At 38.7% G+C, this 20,435-nt stretch overlaps 1 protein-coding gene across 1 annotated transcript; it reads left to right on the top strand.

Moving 5' to 3' along the window:
* Window positions 1-9,754: 9,754 nt before the first annotated feature.
* On the top strand, window positions 9,755-19,661 carry LOC133545312 (zinc finger protein 391-like). The gene is made up of 3 exons (XM_061890771.1): window positions 9,755-9,961; window positions 12,785-13,007; window positions 18,141-19,661. Exons 1-3 carry the CDS (start codon window positions 9,806-9,808, stop codon window positions 19,463-19,465), a joined length of 1,704 nt encoding a protein of 567 aa, XP_061746755.1. The 5' UTR covers window positions 9,755-9,805; the 3' UTR covers window positions 19,466-19,661.
* Window positions 19,662-20,435: the final 774 nt, after the last annotated feature.

Below are 20,435 nucleotides of genomic sequence, written 5' to 3'. Positions count from 1 at the left end.
ATTACCGGTATTGAAATCAGCCTCTTCCATTTTGAAAATGATGACAGGGGAAGTGTCACTCGTGACTTAACGAGTTTGACCCGGCGGTAATACTAAGCATGCGCTAATTATTTCGCGAAGCGAGTTTGACCGGGCAGTAATTCAAGGCAGGCATTAACTACATGCCCTGAGGCAATTCAAGGAAATACGGTATGTCTCCCGGCTGGCATGGGAACGCCTCGGGATCCTCCGAGAAGAGCTGTACTAAAAGGCTAGGGAGAGGAAAGGCTTTGCTTCCCTACTTAGGCTGCTGCCCCCGCGACCCGACCTCGGATAAGCATAAGAAGATGGATGGATGGATGAATGGATGTGTAACACAACTTGATGTTTCTTGAAAACAGCGTCCAGTAGTTGATATTGTCACTCCTTCTCCTCTTTTGTTGGACAAAATTCCTCCTTGTACTCTGCTATCGTTTTTTTTTTTTTCTAACATCACAAATATTTCTTCAATAGCAGCAGTTAGTCGCTGAGTCACCAACACCCACATCATTTGTAAAGTAGACATGTTCACACAATGAAAACACTTTACACTTACATTGGATCTCTGCTTTGATGTGTCGATCACCTCCGCCTCTCTTTGTCAGCAGCTAACAAGCTAAGCTAACCAGCAGGCTCGGCTAGCACGTCAAAGTGCACACAGACTAATGTATCCGCATACAAACAATTAATAACGACATTTACTCTGTTAAACGACACACATGTGCACATGTACGTTGTAATCTTCTTCTTCTTCTTTTGTTTTTATGGCGGTTGGCAATCAACCTTCTGGTGTGCATTACCGCCACCTACTGTAATGGAGTGTGGACCGAGGTGGATCCCTACTCTATATTCTTTTATTTAACCCAGTGTTTTTTAAATATGTGTATATTGCTTTATATCCTATGTTTTCTGAATGCAATCCTAATATACCTCCCACTTCTAACCTTATATTTTCTTTTGCTAACTTATTTTCCAGTAGTTTTCTTTCTCTATTGTATTTCCTACATTGTGTTAAGACATGGTCAACATTTTCTATCTGATGGCAAAAATCACACAGCCCTGTAGTATTTTTCCCTATCAATTTTAGTGAACTATTTACTATTTAGATATGTATGTCCTAATCTCCTTCTAGTAATATTTTTTTTTTAATTGAAATATTTATTTCAAACCTGCACAGTACAACTAAACAGAGTTTTTGGTTTTTTTTACATGTTGGCAAAGATATTTATGCAAGGCTTGAAAAGGGGTTGGATGAAGCAGCTGCTTATAATAGCCCAACCCCTCTCACTCATTCCACATTTGTCATAAACAATATAACACAAAAACAATACTCTATAAACAAAACAAGAAAAGCTCCTGTACACTAACAATACCATGAGACAAGACAAGACGAGACAAAACACACACATGCATACACACACACACACGGGCCCAAACACTCTCCAACCATACACCTCTCTTCCATCGCTCTGTGCTGAGGGCATCACTCTCTTTCCTCATCGTACTTCTTCAGTACTTCTTTTTTAAACAGTGTTTTAAATTGAATCATGCTAGAACACGTTTTTAACTCGTCTCCTAAGTTGTTCCACGGACTGACTCCACGCACTGAAATGCACATTGATTTTAAAGTGGTTCTAAATTTAGGCAAATATAATTTGTTGTTTCCTCTTAAACTGTAACTATGGTGATCATCTCTGTCATGGAATAGGTTCTGTATATTGGATGGTAGAGAGTTTTGGGATGCCCTAAACATAATTTGAGCAGTTTTAAAATTGATCACATCGTTCAGTTTAAGTTGCTTTAAGTTCCTAAATAGTGGATTTGAATGATGTCTGTAGTGAACATTGGAAACAATCCTGATGGCCTTTTTCTGCAGAGTGACTAAAGGTTGTAGATGTGATTTATAACAATTTCCCCAGACTTCAACACAATAGGTTAAATATGACATGATAAATGAATGATATAACAACAGCAGAGCATTGGGGTTCAATAAATGACATGATCTCCTCATCATTCCAACACATTTAGCAACTTTTTTCCTCAGGTAACTTATATGAGGCTTCCATGAGATATTTTCATCTATTACTACTCCTAAGAAAGAATTTTGATGAACATATTCTATTGGTGTATCATCAATAACAATCCTGATCGGTATATTACTTTTGCGATTGCTAAAGAGCATTATTTTGGTCTTCTTTAAATTCAAAGACAATTTGTTCGCATTAAACCAAGTTTTTAACTTGATCATCTGCTCAGTTGCAGAAGTCAGAAGTTGCTTCACGTCGTCACCTGCACATGTAATTGTTGTATCATCAGCAAAAAGGATGAATTTCAGCAGCGTTGATACTTTACATATTTCATTAATATATATTATAAATAGTGTGGGTCCCAGTATCGAGCCCTGAGGAACTCCACAGGTTATGTTCATCAGTGTAGATTGATGTTGGTCCATCTGAACAATCTGCTGTCTCTCATTTAAGTAGCTCTCCAGCCATTTCCCTGCCAATCCCCTTATGCCATAGTTTTCCAGTTTATTTACCAAAATCTGGTGGTCAATGGTATCAAAAGCCTTTTGCAGGTCAATAAAAATTCCTATAACAAATCTATTCTTCTCGATGCCATTAGTAATGTTCTCTAATAAATTAATTAAAGCTAATGAAGTTGATCTATTTTGTTGGAACCCATATTGACAATCAGATAATAATTTGTGCTTTTCAATGAAGCCACGAAGTCTATTATCGAATGATTTTTCCAATATTTTTGATAACTGTGGCAGAAGGGAGATCTGGAGACAAATGATGTTTGTCTCCAGATTTGAAGATGGGGATGAATTTCGATAGTTTCATTTGTGAAGGAAATTGTCCAAGTCGAAAAGATAAATTGCAGATGTGTGTGAATGGTTTGATGATTTCTTCCGCTACGTTCCGGACTGTCCTCATGTCGAGGTCATAGATGTCACGTGATGTTTTGTTCTTGCTTTTCTGAATGACCTCCAAGACTTCCTTTTCGACAGTTGGAGTAAGGAACATCGAATAAGGATTTTTTTCAATAAATTCCATGGGCTGTTCATCATCAATTGGTATTTTTTTTGCCAGCTTAGGCCCAATATTAACAAAAAACTTATTGAAGCCGTCAGCAATCATTTTCTTGTCAGTTATGATTAGGTCGTTCTCAACAAAAAACTCCGGATAACAAGGACTATTTGAACCATGCCCAATAATTGTATTTAATACCTTCCAAATTCCCTTTATATCATTTTTCTTTTGGATTAATAGTTTGGTGGTGTATTCTTTCCTGCTTGCTCTTAATATGCTGGTTATTTATTTTTATATATGTTGTACTTTTGTTCTGTTTCTATGGTTTGTTGCCTAAAAAAAGTCCTATATAAATAATTTTTCTTTTTGCAAGCGTTCGCAAGCCATTTGGTTATCCATGGAGTTTTTTTGGAGTTACTTATAGTGCATTTTTTGATGGGGCAGTGTGTATCATAAAGTGAGAAAAAAATGTCATGAAATAAATTATAAGCTGCATTTATATCTGACGTTTGAAAAACAGAATCCCAGTTTTGTTTCGCTAAATCATTTTTAAGTGCTGTTAATGATTGTTCTGTTGTGGCTCTTTGATAATATTCACTCGTTATAGGTTTGGATGTTTTGCAGTTATTATTGTACACCATGAACACCGGTAAATGATCACTGACGTCACTCACTAACAAGCCTCCAGTTACAGTCTGATCCACAATGTTACAGAATATGTTGTCAATAAGTGTGGTGCTGGGTGTGGTGATTCTTGTGGGTCGTGTAATCAGTGGGAATAAGCCCATGGAGAACATGGTGTCAACAAATTCTGCTGTGCGTTTGTGTTTATTAGGATTCAAAAGGTTGATATTAAAGTCACCGCATACTATATATTTTTTGTTCCTCTTAAATAATTTTTCCATCCATTCAATAAATATTTTCAAGTCGGATCCTGGTGTTCTATAAATGCAGGTTACAATAATGTGTTTCCTATTTGAAAATGATAATTCCACAGTGACGCATTCAAAGAGTTCCTCAACAGCTAAACACATATCATTTACAGTTGATATTTTTGTCCACATACAGAGCCACACCTCCTCCTCTCTTGGTTTTACGGTTGGTGCAAAACATTTCATCCCCATTTAATTCAAACTCATTGCATGTATTCTCATTCCTCCATGTCTCTGAAATACCTATAATATTAAATGGAGATTTGAAATGACTCAAATAGTCCAGGATATCATCAAAATGAGAGTATAGACTCCTGCTATTAAAATGTACCAGTGATATATTATCATCTTGCATAAATGTTTTATCAAATGTAACATCAGTATAATATAAACAATCATTGGTGGTGTTTTGAGGAGCATTTCTATCTGGATCCAATCCACTCATAAATATTTGTGATTTGTAGTTGCTGTGATCTGAGAAATAGATTGATTCCAAATTTTGGGAGTTTATCAAATCTTCATTTTCCTCTATTTCAGAGGAGAATTCACTATCAGAACTATGCATATCGAGTTATCTCAGGGACATGGAAAAAAGGAAGATGGTGTGTGATTATGGTCAGATTAATGATTACTTTGTTCATGAAACATGAACAAGAGACGAGGGCATATGGTCAAGGACTGTGGGCCACAGACACACAACACAAACATGCACACAACAACTCGACCATTTAAACAAACACATAAACAATAGCTCATCCAAACACACAGAAACATACACTCACGAATTGCAGGCAATAAAATAAACATGGAAAAACAAAAAGCTCCCCCCAAGAGCTTCTAAATATCCGATCACAAAAGTAAAAAAACAAAGAAGTAATATTAACCAAATATATACATATATATATACATATACATACACACACATACACATTTATATATACATACAAATATATATACACATATGTATGAGGTGTGGCAAGTATCACATATTTAATATGGAACAACTTCAAAATTCAAAAATAATTTCCTAGATAATGTCTTTTCTTTTTCCTATTTCTACCCCCTCCTCTCATGACACCTACTCTCCTCTGGACTTTGTAAAACTCTCTACCTTTTATTTGCTTATTCCAATTATCCTGCCACTTTTTATTGTGTTCTATCTTAATTATGCTCTTCACTTCTTCTTTACTGTGCTTAATCTCCATGTTTACTTCTGTTTTAGTGGTTGCTTGTTTTGCGTATCTATCAGCTAACTAATTTCCCTCAACTCCTACATGAGCAGGAACCCAGAGAAATGTTACCACACCTCCTGCTTTATTTATTCTGTAGATTGCCTGAACTATTTCATAAACTATATCTTGTCTTGTTTCTGATGCTATGTGTTTTATGCTCGTCAAAGCACTGCTGGAGTCCGAGCACACGACTACTTTCCTTGCTTTGTTTTCCTCTATCCAGTTAACTGCCATATAAATTGCTACCAATTCGCCCGTAAAAACAGATAGTTTATCACTGATTCTTTTATTTAATACTATATTTCCTTGTGGGATAACTGCAGCAGGTAACTATTTAAATGTCTATTCTTCAGTAATTGCATGTTTACCTTTGGGTTGTCATACATCCACGGTGGTATTGCAGGAATTGGTACTGTAGGGCTAACTTTAATATTGTCAATTTGTGTTTTGTTCCATATATCTCCTATTATCCACCCAAAACTATTCATTTTTTTCTTCTCTTTTTCTTGGCAATTTAGTAGCACTTGACGGGTTGGATGTCCTTGCTTGGACCCTTTTAAGTTTGCCCAATAAACTGCTGAGAGTTGATCTCTCCTCATGTCCAAAGGTTTTTCGTTCATTTCTACTTGTAATGCTGCCACTGGAGTAGATTTAGTAGCTCCACAACATAATCTTAACGCCTGCGACTGGATCCGGTCTATTTTCCCAAGTAGTGTTTTTAAAGCAGATTGATAAATAATGCATCCGTAGTCGATAACAGATCGAATTAAAGTGATATATATTGTTTTCAATGTCAACCTATCAGCCCCCCCAATCTTTACCCCTCAAAGCCCTCATTATATTTAACACCTTTTTACTTTTCTCCACTATTTTGCTGATGTGGGTTGACCAGTTCATATTTTTATCAAACCATATTCCTAAATATTTAAATACTTGTACCTCTTTTATGTTTTCTCAATAGAGTTTTATTTGGAGCTTGTTTTGTACTTTCCTCTTCGTAAAATGTATGACTTTTGTCTTTCCAACAGAGAATCTTAAACCCCAAGCCGTTCCCCAGTCTTGAAGATTATTTACCGCTTTTTGAATCTTTTTTTCTATATGATTTGTATTTCTACCTTTCTTCCACATCACTCCATCATCAGCAAACAATGCCACCTCCACTAACCCTTCCACTTCACTAAAAACTTCATCTATCATGATGGAAAATAGTACTGGACTTATTATACTCCCTTGTGGGGTCCCATTTTCCACTTCGTATTCTCTGCTATATTCATTCTCTATTTTTACTAATAATGTTCTACTTGTTAAAAAGTCTTTTATCCATCTGTACATTCTTCCTCTAATCCCAATCCTATTTAGTTTCATCAGCAACCCCTGTTTCCACAACATATCATACGCTTTCTCTATGTCAAAAAATACCGCAATTATACTTTCTTTATGTATTTGTCCCTTTCTAATTTCCTCTTCCAGCTACACTGCTGGGTCATTTGTGCTTCTTGCTTTGCGAAAACCACTTTGGTAGTTTTTTATAATTTCTTTTGACTCTAAATAATATATTAATCTTTCATTAATCATTTTTTCCATTACTTTACCCAAATTTGAGGTCAATGCTATCGGCCTATAATTTCCTGCCTCTTCCGGATCTTTCCCTGGCTTGCATATTGGAATTATTACAGCTGTTTTCCACTCATCTGGTAATTTTCCTTCTTCATATATCCTATTATATAATTTCAAGACCACTTCTTTGCCGATGCTACCTCAATTTTTGATCATTTGATAACTCACCGGGTCTTTCCCTGGCGTCGTATTTTTAACTGTTTTTAAAATTCGAACCATTTCATCCAAAGACAATGTCATATCCATAGTGTTGGTAAAACTATTATCGTTGTATTCCTTCATTTCCTCAATATTTAAACTAATTGTTTCTTCTCTCTTTTGTTTTTCTACATTTCTCAAATAATCATTACTGTGCACTTTAACAAAGGTTTTTGCTAAAAGTTCAGATTTTTCTTTATTTCCTACCACACTCCGCGTTCCATCTTTCATCACATGATTTTTAGGTTCTTTTCTGACCCCTGACATTCTCTTGATCATTCCCCACACTTGGCTTAAAGGAGTAGTTCTATTTAGTGTTTCACAAAAAGTTCTCCAATGGTGTTTTCTTGTTTTTTGAATAACATACCTTACTCTAGCTTGATGCCTTTTATATTGGATCATGTCTTGGAAATTATGTGTTCTTCTCAATATTCTAAATGCTCTATTCCGTCCTTGTATTGCATCTGTGCACTCTTGTGTCCACCACGGCACTATCTTCCTTCTTCTCCCTATACTATTCCTTGGTATGCTCTGTTTGGCTGCTTCTATTATGCACTTTGTAATATCTGTATTTAATTGTTCAATATCTTGATTTATATCTACTTCCTTTAAAGTTATGTTGGTAATTTCCCTAAATTTCCCCCAGTCACCATGATTATACTTCCATCTTCCTTCTATCCTAGTGCTTTCTGTCCTTTGATTTATGTTTATGTGAATGAAGATTGGATAGTGATCACTTCCCATTGTGCTGTATTTATTTACTTCCCACTCCACCTTTCCTGCTAACCCTTGTGACACTAGTGTTAAATCTATTGCTGTTTCTTTACCCGTGACGACATCTAACCTTGTTCCCGACCCATCATTCACACACACCAGTTCTTTTTCCTCCAAAAGTGCTTCCAATGTTTCCCCATTCCAGTCATCCCTTTCACCCCACATTGTGCTATGTGCATTAAAGTCACCACACCAAATAATATTGCCACTCCAGTGCTCGATTATTGTTTCTAGTTGGTGAATTTCTAATTTCTTGCATGGATTATAGAAGTTTAGTACTTTGTACCTTTCTTTATTATTCCATACTTCTACTCCTACTATCTCTAGTTCTTGTTTTACTTTTAATATTGAATAATGCATATCTTCCTTAATAAATATGGCACATCCTCCTCCTTGCCCATCATTCCTATCTTTACGTATCGTTATATATCCTTTTATTATAAAGTTTAATTTTGGCTTCAGCCATGTTTCTTGAATACATATTATATGTGGTTTATTTTTCATATTATTAATATATCCCTTTAATTCCTGTCCGTTTGCTATCAAACTTCTGGCATTCCACTGAACAATTAACATGGCGTTGGATTGTGGTCACATGACTCGGTCTCGTCTACTCTCTGTAGCTCACCTTGCACCTGTTCCCAGGATAGTTCTTTTAAATTTAAAAACTTTGCTGCTGCTTTGACAATTATTTTGATTTTCTCAGTATTGTTTCTAGCCTGTTCTGTACAGTTTATTACATAAGCCAGGAATACAACTAGTTTGTCCATGGAAATTCCTGTATTTGCTGCCTCTTGTTTTTTATTTCTTGAACTATTTTCACTTCTGTCCTGTTCTGCACTTTCGTGATTTCTTATTTTAACTGCCTCTGCGTATGTAATATTTCTTTCAACTCTGATTTGCTGTACTTCTGTTGCCTGTTTTCGTATGATGCAGCCCCCATACACTGCTGTGTGATTCCCGCCACAATTACAACACTTGACCTGTTCATTTTCTCCACATTGTCCATATTCATGCTCCCCTCCACACCGTCCACATCTCATCTTAGCATGACACACACTAGCTATGTGCCCATAGCGTTGGCACTTGAAACAACGTACTGGGGGTGGCACGTAAGCTCTAACATAGAAGCTTAGATACCCAATCATGATTCTCTCTGGTAGGACCTCCTCTGCAAATTGCACTAGCACGGATTCGCTCTCAGTCTTTTCACCGTTCCTAAATGCCATCATTCTTTTCATCATAGTGACAGTTCCTCCTTTTATTTCTCTTTTCAGATCATCTAAATGTTCTCCTCTTGGGATTCCTGTCACGACGCCTCTTGCCCCCTTTCGTTTTCCCACTTCGATTTTTTCCTTTATTATTTTGTTGCACAGTTTTTGCAATCGCATTGCTTTGTTCTTTTGCTCTCCATTTTTGCATTTAATCAACAGCCGTCCGTCCCTGAGCACCTTCGCTATCTCCACCTCTCCAATGTCCTTCTTTAATCCCTTAACCATTGTCATCAAACTAATGTCATTCATATCTTGGTTTGATTTAAATGTATAAATGATCTTATATTCATCCACCATAACCCTTTTCCTCTTATCAACCTCTTCATCGTCTTCATGCACTCTTTTAGCACTCGACTTTCCTTCACTCCCTCCTCTCCCCTTCTTTCTTCTCTCCCCTCTAGTCCTACCCATTTCCATACTATCCTCATACATCCTGTCACTATCCCCTTCCATCTCGATCCAGTCACAAAACAGCTTATGCTCAACCGCCAAAACAGATTTAGACACTCTCGCCGCCGCCAAATTCACTTCAAATGTTTGGTAGTTCCGCGTCTCTCCTTCCGGAAGCTTCCTCTCCTCAAGCCCCAGTCTGCTCGCAAGCCTGTACGTTGTAATTAAGACCTAGAAACCATAAGAACCAAAACAACGTATTCTCCGCCAGACGCCATCTCGTTTTGTTCTTCCTCCTGTGTGACGTCATCGAGGTGTTCTCAACCGCGGAACAAATGTTGGCCAAACACTTGTTTCACTGGGACAATATTGATTGGTGCACACTTCCTCCGCCCAGCCACAGAACAAAAAAAAAAGTCCCATTTAAGAGTTGCTGGTGTAACAATAGGAAGAATATATTCCACTCCTCTCTTCTACACGCGGCTTATGAGGTAATATAAATTATATATTTTTATATTATTTCTGTTATTTACTTAATATGTTGTTCGAAGCTAACTTGCTAGCGTTAGCCCGCTAGCAGGCCTTTGTAGCAAATGCGAGCGTTTTTTTTTTTTTGAGGAGTGTATTTTATATGTTCTCTGTGAGAATTATAGATAGATAGATGGATAGTACTTTATTGATTCCTTCAGGAGAGTTCCTTCAGGAAAATTAAAATTCCAGCAACAGTGTACAGAGTTGAGATAAATTAAAAAAAAAGTAAATAATGGGGGTTTAAATGGAAACAAAATAGAGAAATATTACAATAACAGTAAAAAATAAAAAGCAACAACGGGAATAAAAATATAACAGTAAAATAAGAATATAACAAGAGAAAGTAGGCAGTAGTGACCATGTCATGAAAACGTATTGCACTGTTATTGTTTTGCATCCCCTGTCATCCTAATACCCCCCGCCCCAGAGAGGAGTTGTACAGTCTAATGGCGTGTGGGACAAAGGAGTTCTTGAGTCTATTAGTCCTGCACTTGGGATGAAGCAGTCTAGCACTGAACAGGCTCCTCTGGCTACTGATAACGCTATGCAGAGGGTGACTGGCATCATCCAGGATGCTCACTAGTTTGTCCACAGTCCTCTTCTCTGCCACCGTCACCAGTGAGTCCAGTTTCCTTCCGATTGTAGAACCAGCCCGCCTGATCAGTTTCTCCAATCTGCAGCTGTACTTCTTAGTTGTACTGCCCCCCCAGCACACTACCATGTAGAGCAGATATTGACTTATTTAATACTTTTAACTGTTTTTTTGTTCTATATTACAGTCATGCTTAACATCATTAAATATTTGTTACTAGAAAGGAACAAACGTCTCGTAATTTAAGTCTGGAATAAGTCACATGGTATAATAATAATAATACATTGTATTTGCTATAGCGCTTTTCAGTGTACTCAAAGACGCTTTACAGGATAAAAATACAATCATTAAAATTATTTGTATTTTTATTACGACAGTGTAATATAATATATTACACATATATTGCATCTGTATGTGTTGGTGCTAACTTGGGGTTGCAGGGGGGGGGGGTGCGGGAGTCTATCTCAGCTGCATTCGGGCAAACATATCATGGAAAGTATATCAACTGATGCATGTTATTACGAATACACTATTTGCACAATTGTAAGCAATTAATGCTCATTCAGTTAGACCAAAATAAATATTTAATAAAATAAATGTCAAATATTAAAAATGGCTTTAATGTACTGCACACAAATTGAACGTGCATCAATATTTTATTTGTAAACAAAGCATGATGTACCCAAATATTCGAATATATATATATATATATATATATATATATATATATATATATATATATATGCATACATACATACATGCATACACTATATTGCCAAAAGTATTTGGCCACCTGCCTTTACTCACATATGAATTTGAAGTGCCATCCCATGGAATTGTACAACATGTTTTGGTATCCAGGAGCATTCAAAGTTCCCTTCACTGGAACTAAAGGGCAAAGCCCAACTCCTGGAAAACCAACCCCACATCATATTTCCTCCTCCACAAAATTTCACACTCGGCACAATGCCGTCGGAAATGTAGCGTTCTCCTGGCAAACTCCAAACCCAAACTGGTCCATCAGATTGCCAGATGGGAAAAGCGTGACTCATCAGTCCAGAGAAGGCGTCTCTACTGCTCTAGAGTTCAGTGGAGATGTGCTTTACACCACTGCATCCCACCCTTTGCATTGGACTTGGTGATGTATGGCTTAGATGCAGCTGAACGGCCATGGAAAGCCATTCCATGAAGCTCTCTGCCTACTTTACGTATGTTAATTGGAAAGTCACATGAAGTTTGGAGCTATGTGCAGAAAGTCTTTGCATCTGCTGACCCCTCTCTGTCCGTTTACGTGGCCTACCACTTGATGGTTGCTGTTGTTCACAAACTCTTTACTTTTCTTGTAATAAAGTTGGCTTTGGAGTATTTAGGAGCGAGGACATTTCACGACTGGTCTTGTTGCACATGTGGCATTCTATGGACAGTTCCACGCTGGAAATCACTGAGCACGGCCCATTCTTTCACAAAATGTTTGTAGAAACAGTCTCCATGCCTAACTGCTTGATTTTATAAGTTATTAGAACACCTGATTCTCATCATTTGGATGGGTGGCCAAATACTTTTGGCAATATAGTGGGTATATATATTCTCACGCCAGCACAATTCTTAAGGTGTGAGTGAGGTTCAACCAACATACTATTGCACGGCCACACTCGCTGGCACTTGTTACACGTGCTTCGCTGCACTTCTGTTTGTTTTCTGTTGGGTTAACAAATGTTGGTTTCGTAGCAAGAAGAACAGGGAGAGGATATTGCGCGTAAAAGTAAAGCCAACCGGCCACAGCTCTGCAGTCCTGGTCACCGTTGACGTGAGGTGGGACTATTTTGGAGGTGCACGTCAAGGTTGGCTGGTAGGTTGGTCGTGGGAGGAGTGAGTTGGCGTCACTTGATGCTGCAGCACAATGAAACTTTTATACGTGCAGACTGACTTAATGCAGTCATGACGGTATTAAAATCCCAGCAGGAGGTTTTTTATAAGTTGTTAATTTTTATCAATAATTAATGTAAATGCAGAAAACAAGATCAATTACACAATTCATAATAATCAATAACTGATGATTATTCCATGTGTAGAAGAATATCACCACAAATTGGTGTCAGTCCACTTGGAAAATATTATATTTGATAGACAAAAAGATATTTGACACATCTGAGCTGAAGTTTGTTTGTGTTGTCTTGCGGACGTCCAACAGATGGACGCTCGTCAAGAAGAACGTCCCCTTCAGCAGCAGGAGGATCCACAGCCCCCCCACATTAAAGAGGAAGAGGAGGCTCTCTGGTTTACTCAGGAGGAAGAGTTTCTTCCAGGGCAGGAGGAGGCGGATCTCACCAAGTTTCCACTGACTGTTGTCTCTGTGAAGACTGAAGAGCATGAAGACAAACCACCTGAGTCCTCACAGCTTCATCACAGTCCAAGTAAGCGCAACATTTAGATGTCATCCAATATGTATGTTAAATAGTAAAAAACTGCTAGTACAAGGCGGCTAACATTATAGGTAATGGTAATCCTCTATTGTGCCTTTAAAGCCCCTTTAAATCACCAACATTACTCCATTTACTTGTAGTGACCTGTATATTAGCCAAGTCTTAGCAGCATTGTAATAGTTATAGCTAACTTCGAGGAACTACTTTTAGTCAAACGGCTCCGTGCTCGCAGAAAGGTAGACTAGCTAGTGAGCTGCTGCTGCATCGCCTCTGAGTTGGTAAACGTTTGTTTTAGATTATAAATGCTGCCTCACACTTGTAACGGCGAAGGTCGTGGCCATACACCGAGAAGTTGGCCAAATTAGTTATAAACCCAAAGATGTCGCTAGGAAGACACGGCAAGATGCTCATTTAGCAACAAGCTGGACGAGCTGAAGCTGCAGATTGCGACAAATAAGATGGTCGGGGACAGCTGCATTCTGCTCATCACGGAGACATGGCTTCACCCGCTCATCCCGGACACGGCTATCGAGCTAGCGGGCCGCACAACACATCGGCATGACAGAACCAAAGACTCCGGTAAGAGCAGAGGAGGGGGGCTATGCGTCTACGTCAACAACAGCTGGTGCACCAACATCAAGACTGTTACCAGTCACTGGAGTACGTTACTGTGAAATGCAGACTCATCTACCTTTTACATACTAGTACGGCACTCAGGGTGTTACATGACTCCATTAGCAGTCAGCAAAGTGCGTACCCTGAGCGCCTGCACATCATTGCTGGGGACAAAAAAGGCTACCCTTTTTTGATTTTAGCTCTGCGTTCATTACCTTCTTCCCCCAAAGACTGGTGCCCAAACTGGATCCTGGACTTCCTGACAAATCGCTCTCAGAGGGTGGAAGTAGGCTCCCACCTCTAAGCATCCATCAGCATCAGCAACGGCTCCCCCCAGGGCTGCGTGCTAAGCCCCCTACTCTACACCTTCCACACTCATGCCAGCAATACCACTATTAAATTTGCAGACGACACCACAGTAGTGGGACTCATTTCTGTGAGGGATGATTCTGCCTACAGCAATGAAGTAGAGCGGCTGACTGGGTGGTGCAGGGAAAACAACCTGGTCCTTAACACTACCAAGACGAAGGAGCTGATCATGGACTTCCGGAAGTAAAATTTGGTAAACATCCAACTACTGTACATCAACGGGGACTATCTGGAAAGGGTCTCTAATTTCAGATTCCTGGGCATCCGGATCGAGGAAGATCGATCGAGGAGTGCGAACACTTCAGTGACCATCAAAAAGGCATAGCAGAGACTTTACTTTCTGAGACTCCTCAAAAAGAACCACCTGTCACAAAAACTTCTTGTGTCCTCCTATCGCTGCTCAATAGAGAGTGTGCTGACATACTGCATGTGTGTGTGGTATGCCAGCTGCACGGCGGCAGAGAGAAATGCACTTCAGAGGGTCATAAAAACTGCCATGAAGATAACTGGCTGCTCTCCTCCCTCCTTAGATAAACTGTACAGTGTCAGGTGCCTCTAAAAGGCCCATCATGAGGGACCCATCTCCCCCCGGACATCAACTTTTTGAACTGCCGCCCTCGGGCAGGAGATACAGGACAATAAAATGCCGGACAAACTAATTTAAGAACACTTTTTACCCGAGAGCAATAGTGTCGCTGAACACAAGGCATGAAAAAGAACGACTGTGCATGTGAACTGTGCGCTTGGTATTTTTATGTATATTATGTATTTTTTTCTATTTAAAAAAACTAGAGGTGATTGGCTACAATACCCAGCAATATGTTTGGAGGAAAAAAAGGTGAGGCCTTTAATTCCAGGAACACCATGCCCACCGTCAAGCATGGTGGTGGTAATATTATGCTCTGGGTCTGTTTTGCTGCCAATGGAACTGGTGCTTTAAATGAGACAATGAAAAAGGAAGATTGCTTCCAAATTCTTCAGGACAACCTAAAATCATCAGCCTGGAGGTTGGGTCTTGGGTGCAGTTGGGTGTTCCAACAGGATAAGGACCCCAAACCCACGTCAAAAGTGGTACAGGAATGGCTAAATCAGGCTAGAAATAAGGTTTTAGAATTGCCTTCCCAAAGTCCTGACTTAAACGTGGACAATGCTGAAGAAACAAGTCCATGTCAGAAAACCAAAAAATGTAACTGACCTGCACCAATTTTGTCAAGAGGAGTGGTCAAAAATTCAAGCGGAAGCTTGTGGATGGCTACCAAAAGCTTCTTGTTGCATTGAAACTTGCCAAGGGACATGTAAGCAAATATTAACATTGCTTTATGTATAATTTTGACCCAGCACATTTGGTCACATTTTCAGTAGACTCATAATACATTCATAAAAGAGCCAAACTTTATGAATGTTTTTTGTGACCAACAAATATGTGCTCACTCTTTCACAAAAAAACAAGAGTTGTAGAGATTATTGGAAACTTAAGCCAGCCATGACATTATGTTCTTTACAAGTGTATGTAAACTTTTGATCACGACTGTATATACGTCTGGTACTTGCAACCGCGTGGTTGTCTTTGTTCTGTCGAATTTAACTATCCGTAAAAATAAGTTACCTATGCCAGTCCATTTGTAGAATAAACTTAAATCAATGCTTGTGCATATTCAGAAAAAAAAACGTACCATAAATAAATACATGCAGTTATACAAATATACTTTAAAATGCTTCTACACATTCTATTAAAGGCACAAACAACATCCATCCATCCATTTTCTACCGCTTATTCCTTTCGGGGTTGCAAAGGGTGCAGGAGCCTATCTCCACTCCATTCGGGCAGAAGGCGGTGTACACCCTGGACAAGTTGCCACCTCATCACAGGGCCAACACAGATAGACAGACAACATTCACACTCACATTCACACACTAGAGCTCATTTAGTGTTGCCAATCAACCTATCCCCAGGTGCATGTCTTTAGAGGTGGGAGGAAGCCGGAGTACCCGGCGGGAACCCACGCAGTCACGGGGAGAACATGCAAACTCCACACAGAAAGATCCCGAGCCCAGGACCGAACCCAGGCCCTTCGTATTATGAGGCACACATACCAGTGTTTCCATATATAGGATTGATGCCTAACCAATCCTAGGTGTAGTTCTGTTATCTATATAATAAAACCATTCTCGGACCCTGCAGTCTACATATAAACTTAAAGGCCTACTGAAAAGAGATGTTCTTATTTAAACAGGGATAGCAGGTCCATTCTATGTGTCATACTTGATCATTTCGCGATATTGCCATATTTTTGCTGAAAGGACTGAGTAGAGAACAGCGACGATAAGGTTTGCAGCTTTTGGTCACTAATAAAAAAGCCTTGTCTTTACCGGAAGTAGCAGACGATGACGTCACCGGTGTGAGGGCTCCTCACATCCTCACATTGTTTATAATGGGAGCTTCCAACAGCAAGAGCTATTCGGACCGAGAAAATTACAATTTCCCCATTAATTTGAGCGAGGATGAAAGATTTGTGGCAGAGGATATTGATAGAGAAGGACTAGAAAAAATTAAAAAATAAAGTTTAAAAAAAAATGGCGATTGCATTGGGAGCGATTCAGATGTTTTTAGACACATTTACTAGGATAATTCTGGGAAATCCTTTATCTTTCTATTGTGTTGCTAGTGTTTTAGTGAGTTAAATAGTACCTAATAGTCGGAGGAGTGTGTCCACGGGTGTGTTGACGCCAGTGTCTGAGGGAAGTCACGGCAGCTGCATGGACGGCGCAAGCTCCGCAGATATCCGGTAAGAGGCGACTTTTTACCACAATTTTCTTACCGAAAACTGCTGGTTGACAAATGGTCGGGATCCATGTTCACTTGACCGCTCTGATCCATAGTAAAGCTTCACAGCTGGGAATTTTAAACAAGGAAACACTGTGCGTTTGTGTGGCTAAAGGCTAAAGCTTCCCACCTCCATCTTTCTACTTTGACTCCTCCATTATTAATTGAACAAATTGCAAAAGATTCAGCAACACAGATGTCCAAAATACCGTGTAATTGCGCGATGAAAAGAGACGACTTTTAGCCGCAAGTGGCGCTGGCTAATATGTCCCCTCCAACTCGAGACGTCACGCGCACGCGTCACCATACGCGTCATCATTCCGCGACGTTTTCAACAAGAAACTCTGCGGGAAATTTAAAATTGTAATTTAGTAAACTAAACCGGCTGTATTGGCATGTGTTGCAATGTTAATATTTCATCATTGATATATAAACTATCAGACTGCGTGGTGGGTAGTAGTGGGTTTAAGTAGGCCTTTAATCCATTCCATAATTTAATTCCACATACTGATATGCTATGGGTTTTAAGTGTTGTACGCACATACAAATGTTTTGAATTAGATCTTCCTCTAAGGTTATATTTCTCCTATTTAGTTGAGAAGAATTGTTGTACATTCTTTGGTAGCAGGTTATAGTTTGCTTTGTACTTCATTTTAGCTGTTTGCAATTTTACCAAATCACCAAACTTTAATATTTTTAACTCAATAAATAAAGGGTTTGTATGTTCTCTATAACCAACATAATGCATCAGTCTAATTGATCTTTTTTGTAACACAGTTAACGAATGTAGCGCACATTTGTAGTTGTTTCCCCATATTTCTGCACAATAACTCCGGTATGGTAACAATAGCGAGCAGTAGAGAATATGAAGTGCTTTTTGGCCCAGGACGTATTTTTCTTTATTCATTATTGAAATGTTTTTTGCCACCTTATGTTGCATATTGTGTATATGAGATTTCCAGTTAATTTTATCATCGATTAAAATTCCCAGAAATCTGTTTTCTTTTACCCTTTTAATGTCTACTGCGTCTATTTGTGTTTGTGTATGATGCTCTTCTCTACTGTTACAGAATAGCATTATTTTAGTTTGACTGAGATTCAAAGATAGTCTGTTTTTAATAAACCATTTTTTTAATTTCTTCTGTTATTATTTGTTTTATCTTCTGTGTGTTCTCTCCTGAACAGAAAATCAGTTGTGTCGTCTGCAAATCAAACAGGCCGCTTCATGTAATAACTTGTTTTTTTTTAAGTTCATGTGAACTTACTGACTAAATCTGGACATTTCTCAAGCATGTTTGTCATTTTGTGTCTTGCAGACGTCTGTGAAGAACAACTTCTGCCTGGAAAACAGGAGTGTAGCTTCAGGATGGTGAAGGAGCATCCATCAAAAAAAAAGACCGGGTGCCACGGACCCTCTGGCGTCTCCTTTTCCTCTTTGACACAGACCCTCTCCTGTAAAAAGGAAAAGGAATACTTGCTGATGCCCCACATTAAAAAGGAAGAGGAGGAACACCGCATCACTCAGCCTAAATGGTTGGAGGAGTTCCCAGTGACTGGTGTCCCTGAAGATGATGAGGTCAAAGGTGAAAGTGAGAAGAAGAGAGAGGCGGAGCCTCCAAGCAGCAGCTCAACACAACACATGACAACAGAAGCTGATGGAGACCACTGTGGAGGATCACAAGCAGACAAGCTCTTAGCTCCACTATCAGATAGTGAGGACACAACGTCACACTCTCCTGACACTGATGATGAAGACTCTAAAGATGATAAGACATGTCACACTGACAACACTCACTTCAAATGTTCTCACTGTGACAAAACCTTTAAATACCATTGTCACCTGAAAGTACACATGAGAATACACACTGGAGAAAAACCTTTTCCCTGTTCAATCTGTGGCAAAAGTTTTATACAAAGTCCCCATTTGAAAGTACACATGAGAACACACACTGGTGAAAAACCTTTTTTTTGCTCAGTATGTGGTAAAAATTTTGTTTTAAGTAAACATTTGAAAGTACACATGAGAACACACACGGGTGAAAAACCTTTTGTCTGTTCAATCTGTGGTAAAGGTTTTACACAAAGTAACACTTTGAAAGAACACATGACAACACACACTGGTGAAAAACCTTTTGTCTGTTCAACCTGTGGTAAAGGTTTTACACGAAGTCAATATTTGAAAGTACACATGAGAACACACACTGGTGAAAAACCTTTTTCCTGTTCAATCTGTGGTAAAGGTTTTACAGAAGGTCGACATTTGAATGTACACAAGAGAACACACACTGGTGAAAAATCACATTCCTGTTCAATCTGCAACAGAAGCTTTGGCGACCGATCAAACCTTGTAGCACACATGAGAACACACACTGGAGAGAAATCACATTCCTGTTTAATCTGCAACAGAGGCTTTTGTGAACGATCAAACCTTGTTAGACACATGAGAACACACACTGGAGAGAAATCACATTCCTGTTCAATCTGCAACAGAAGCTTTTGTGAACGATCAAACCTTGTAGTACACATGAGAAGACACACAGGAGAGAAAGTGTTGAATTGCAGTGTGTGTGGTGAAAGATTATCGTCTAAGTACCGGTGTAAGAAACACAAGTGTGCTGGTGAGAACAGCAGCAGCAAATGAAACTGCAGAATCTGAAATAAACTGTCAAGACTTTAATTTTGATGTTTTATATTAGTGCTTTTTTCAGTCAAGCACAAACATTATTAGTATGCAACATTGTGTACTTTTGTTAAAAAATGGACAGAACAATTTGAGTAAAAAGTTGAGCTTAAACAGTACGAGACTTCTTTTACATGCAATAAACATTGTCAAGTTATGTTTGTTTGTTTTTGTTCTCCCCTAACTTGAAAAGGGTTTTGACACTTTGACCAGGAGTTTCACTGGGACTTCACTCTTTGTTTTAATCAAATGATGAGACAGATTTTTGTTTCTCCTTTTATTTTGGACTTGATTGTCTCTTTTTATTTCATATATATATATATATATATATATATGTATATATATATATATATATATATATATATATATATATATATATATATATATATATATATATGTGTATATATATATATATATATGTGTATATATATATATATATATATGTATATATATATATATATATATGTGTATATATATATATATATATATATGTATATATATATATATATATATGTGTATATATATATATATATATGTCTTGATTGGATTATCCAGAGAATAGTGCTCGATACCGTGGTAGAGCGCAATATGTAGGTGTGGGAAAAAATATCACAAGACTACTTCATGAAGTAGTCTTGTGATTTTTTTCCCACACCTACATATATATATATCCACCCATCCCCTTTTGGGGTCGCGGGGGGTGCTGGCGCCTATCTCAGCTACACTCGGGCGGAAGGCGGGGTACGCCCTGGACAAGTCGCCATCTCATCGCAGGGCCAACACAGATAGACAACATTCACACACTAGGGCCAAATTAGTGTTGCCAATCAACCGATCCCCAGGTGCATGTCTTTGGAAGTTGGAGGAAGCCGGAGTAACCGGAGGGAACCCACGCATTCACGGGGAGAACATGCAAACTCCACAAAGAAAG

Source organism: Nerophis ophidion, linkage group LG28, assembly GCF_033978795.1.
Source record: "Nerophis ophidion isolate RoL-2023_Sa linkage group LG28, RoL_Noph_v1.0, whole genome shotgun sequence".
NCBI classification, from domain to species: domain Eukaryota; kingdom Metazoa; phylum Chordata; class Actinopteri; order Syngnathiformes; family Syngnathidae; genus Nerophis; species Nerophis ophidion.
This window is presented reverse-complemented; position numbering and strand designations above follow the sequence as displayed.

Coding starts and splice junctions, on each gene's coding strand:
- LOC133545312 (XM_061890771.1), top strand. CDS start 9,806: ATGTTGGCCAAACACTTGTTTCACTGGGACAATATTGATTGGTGCACA. Junction 9,962..12,784: donor TTCTACACGCGGCTTATGAG/GTAATATAAATT, acceptor GACGTCCAACAG/ATGGACGCTCGTCAAGAAGA. Junction 13,008..18,140: donor ACAGCTTCATCACAGTCCAA/GTAAGCGCAACA, acceptor TGTGTCTTGCAG/ACGTCTGTGAAGAACAACTT.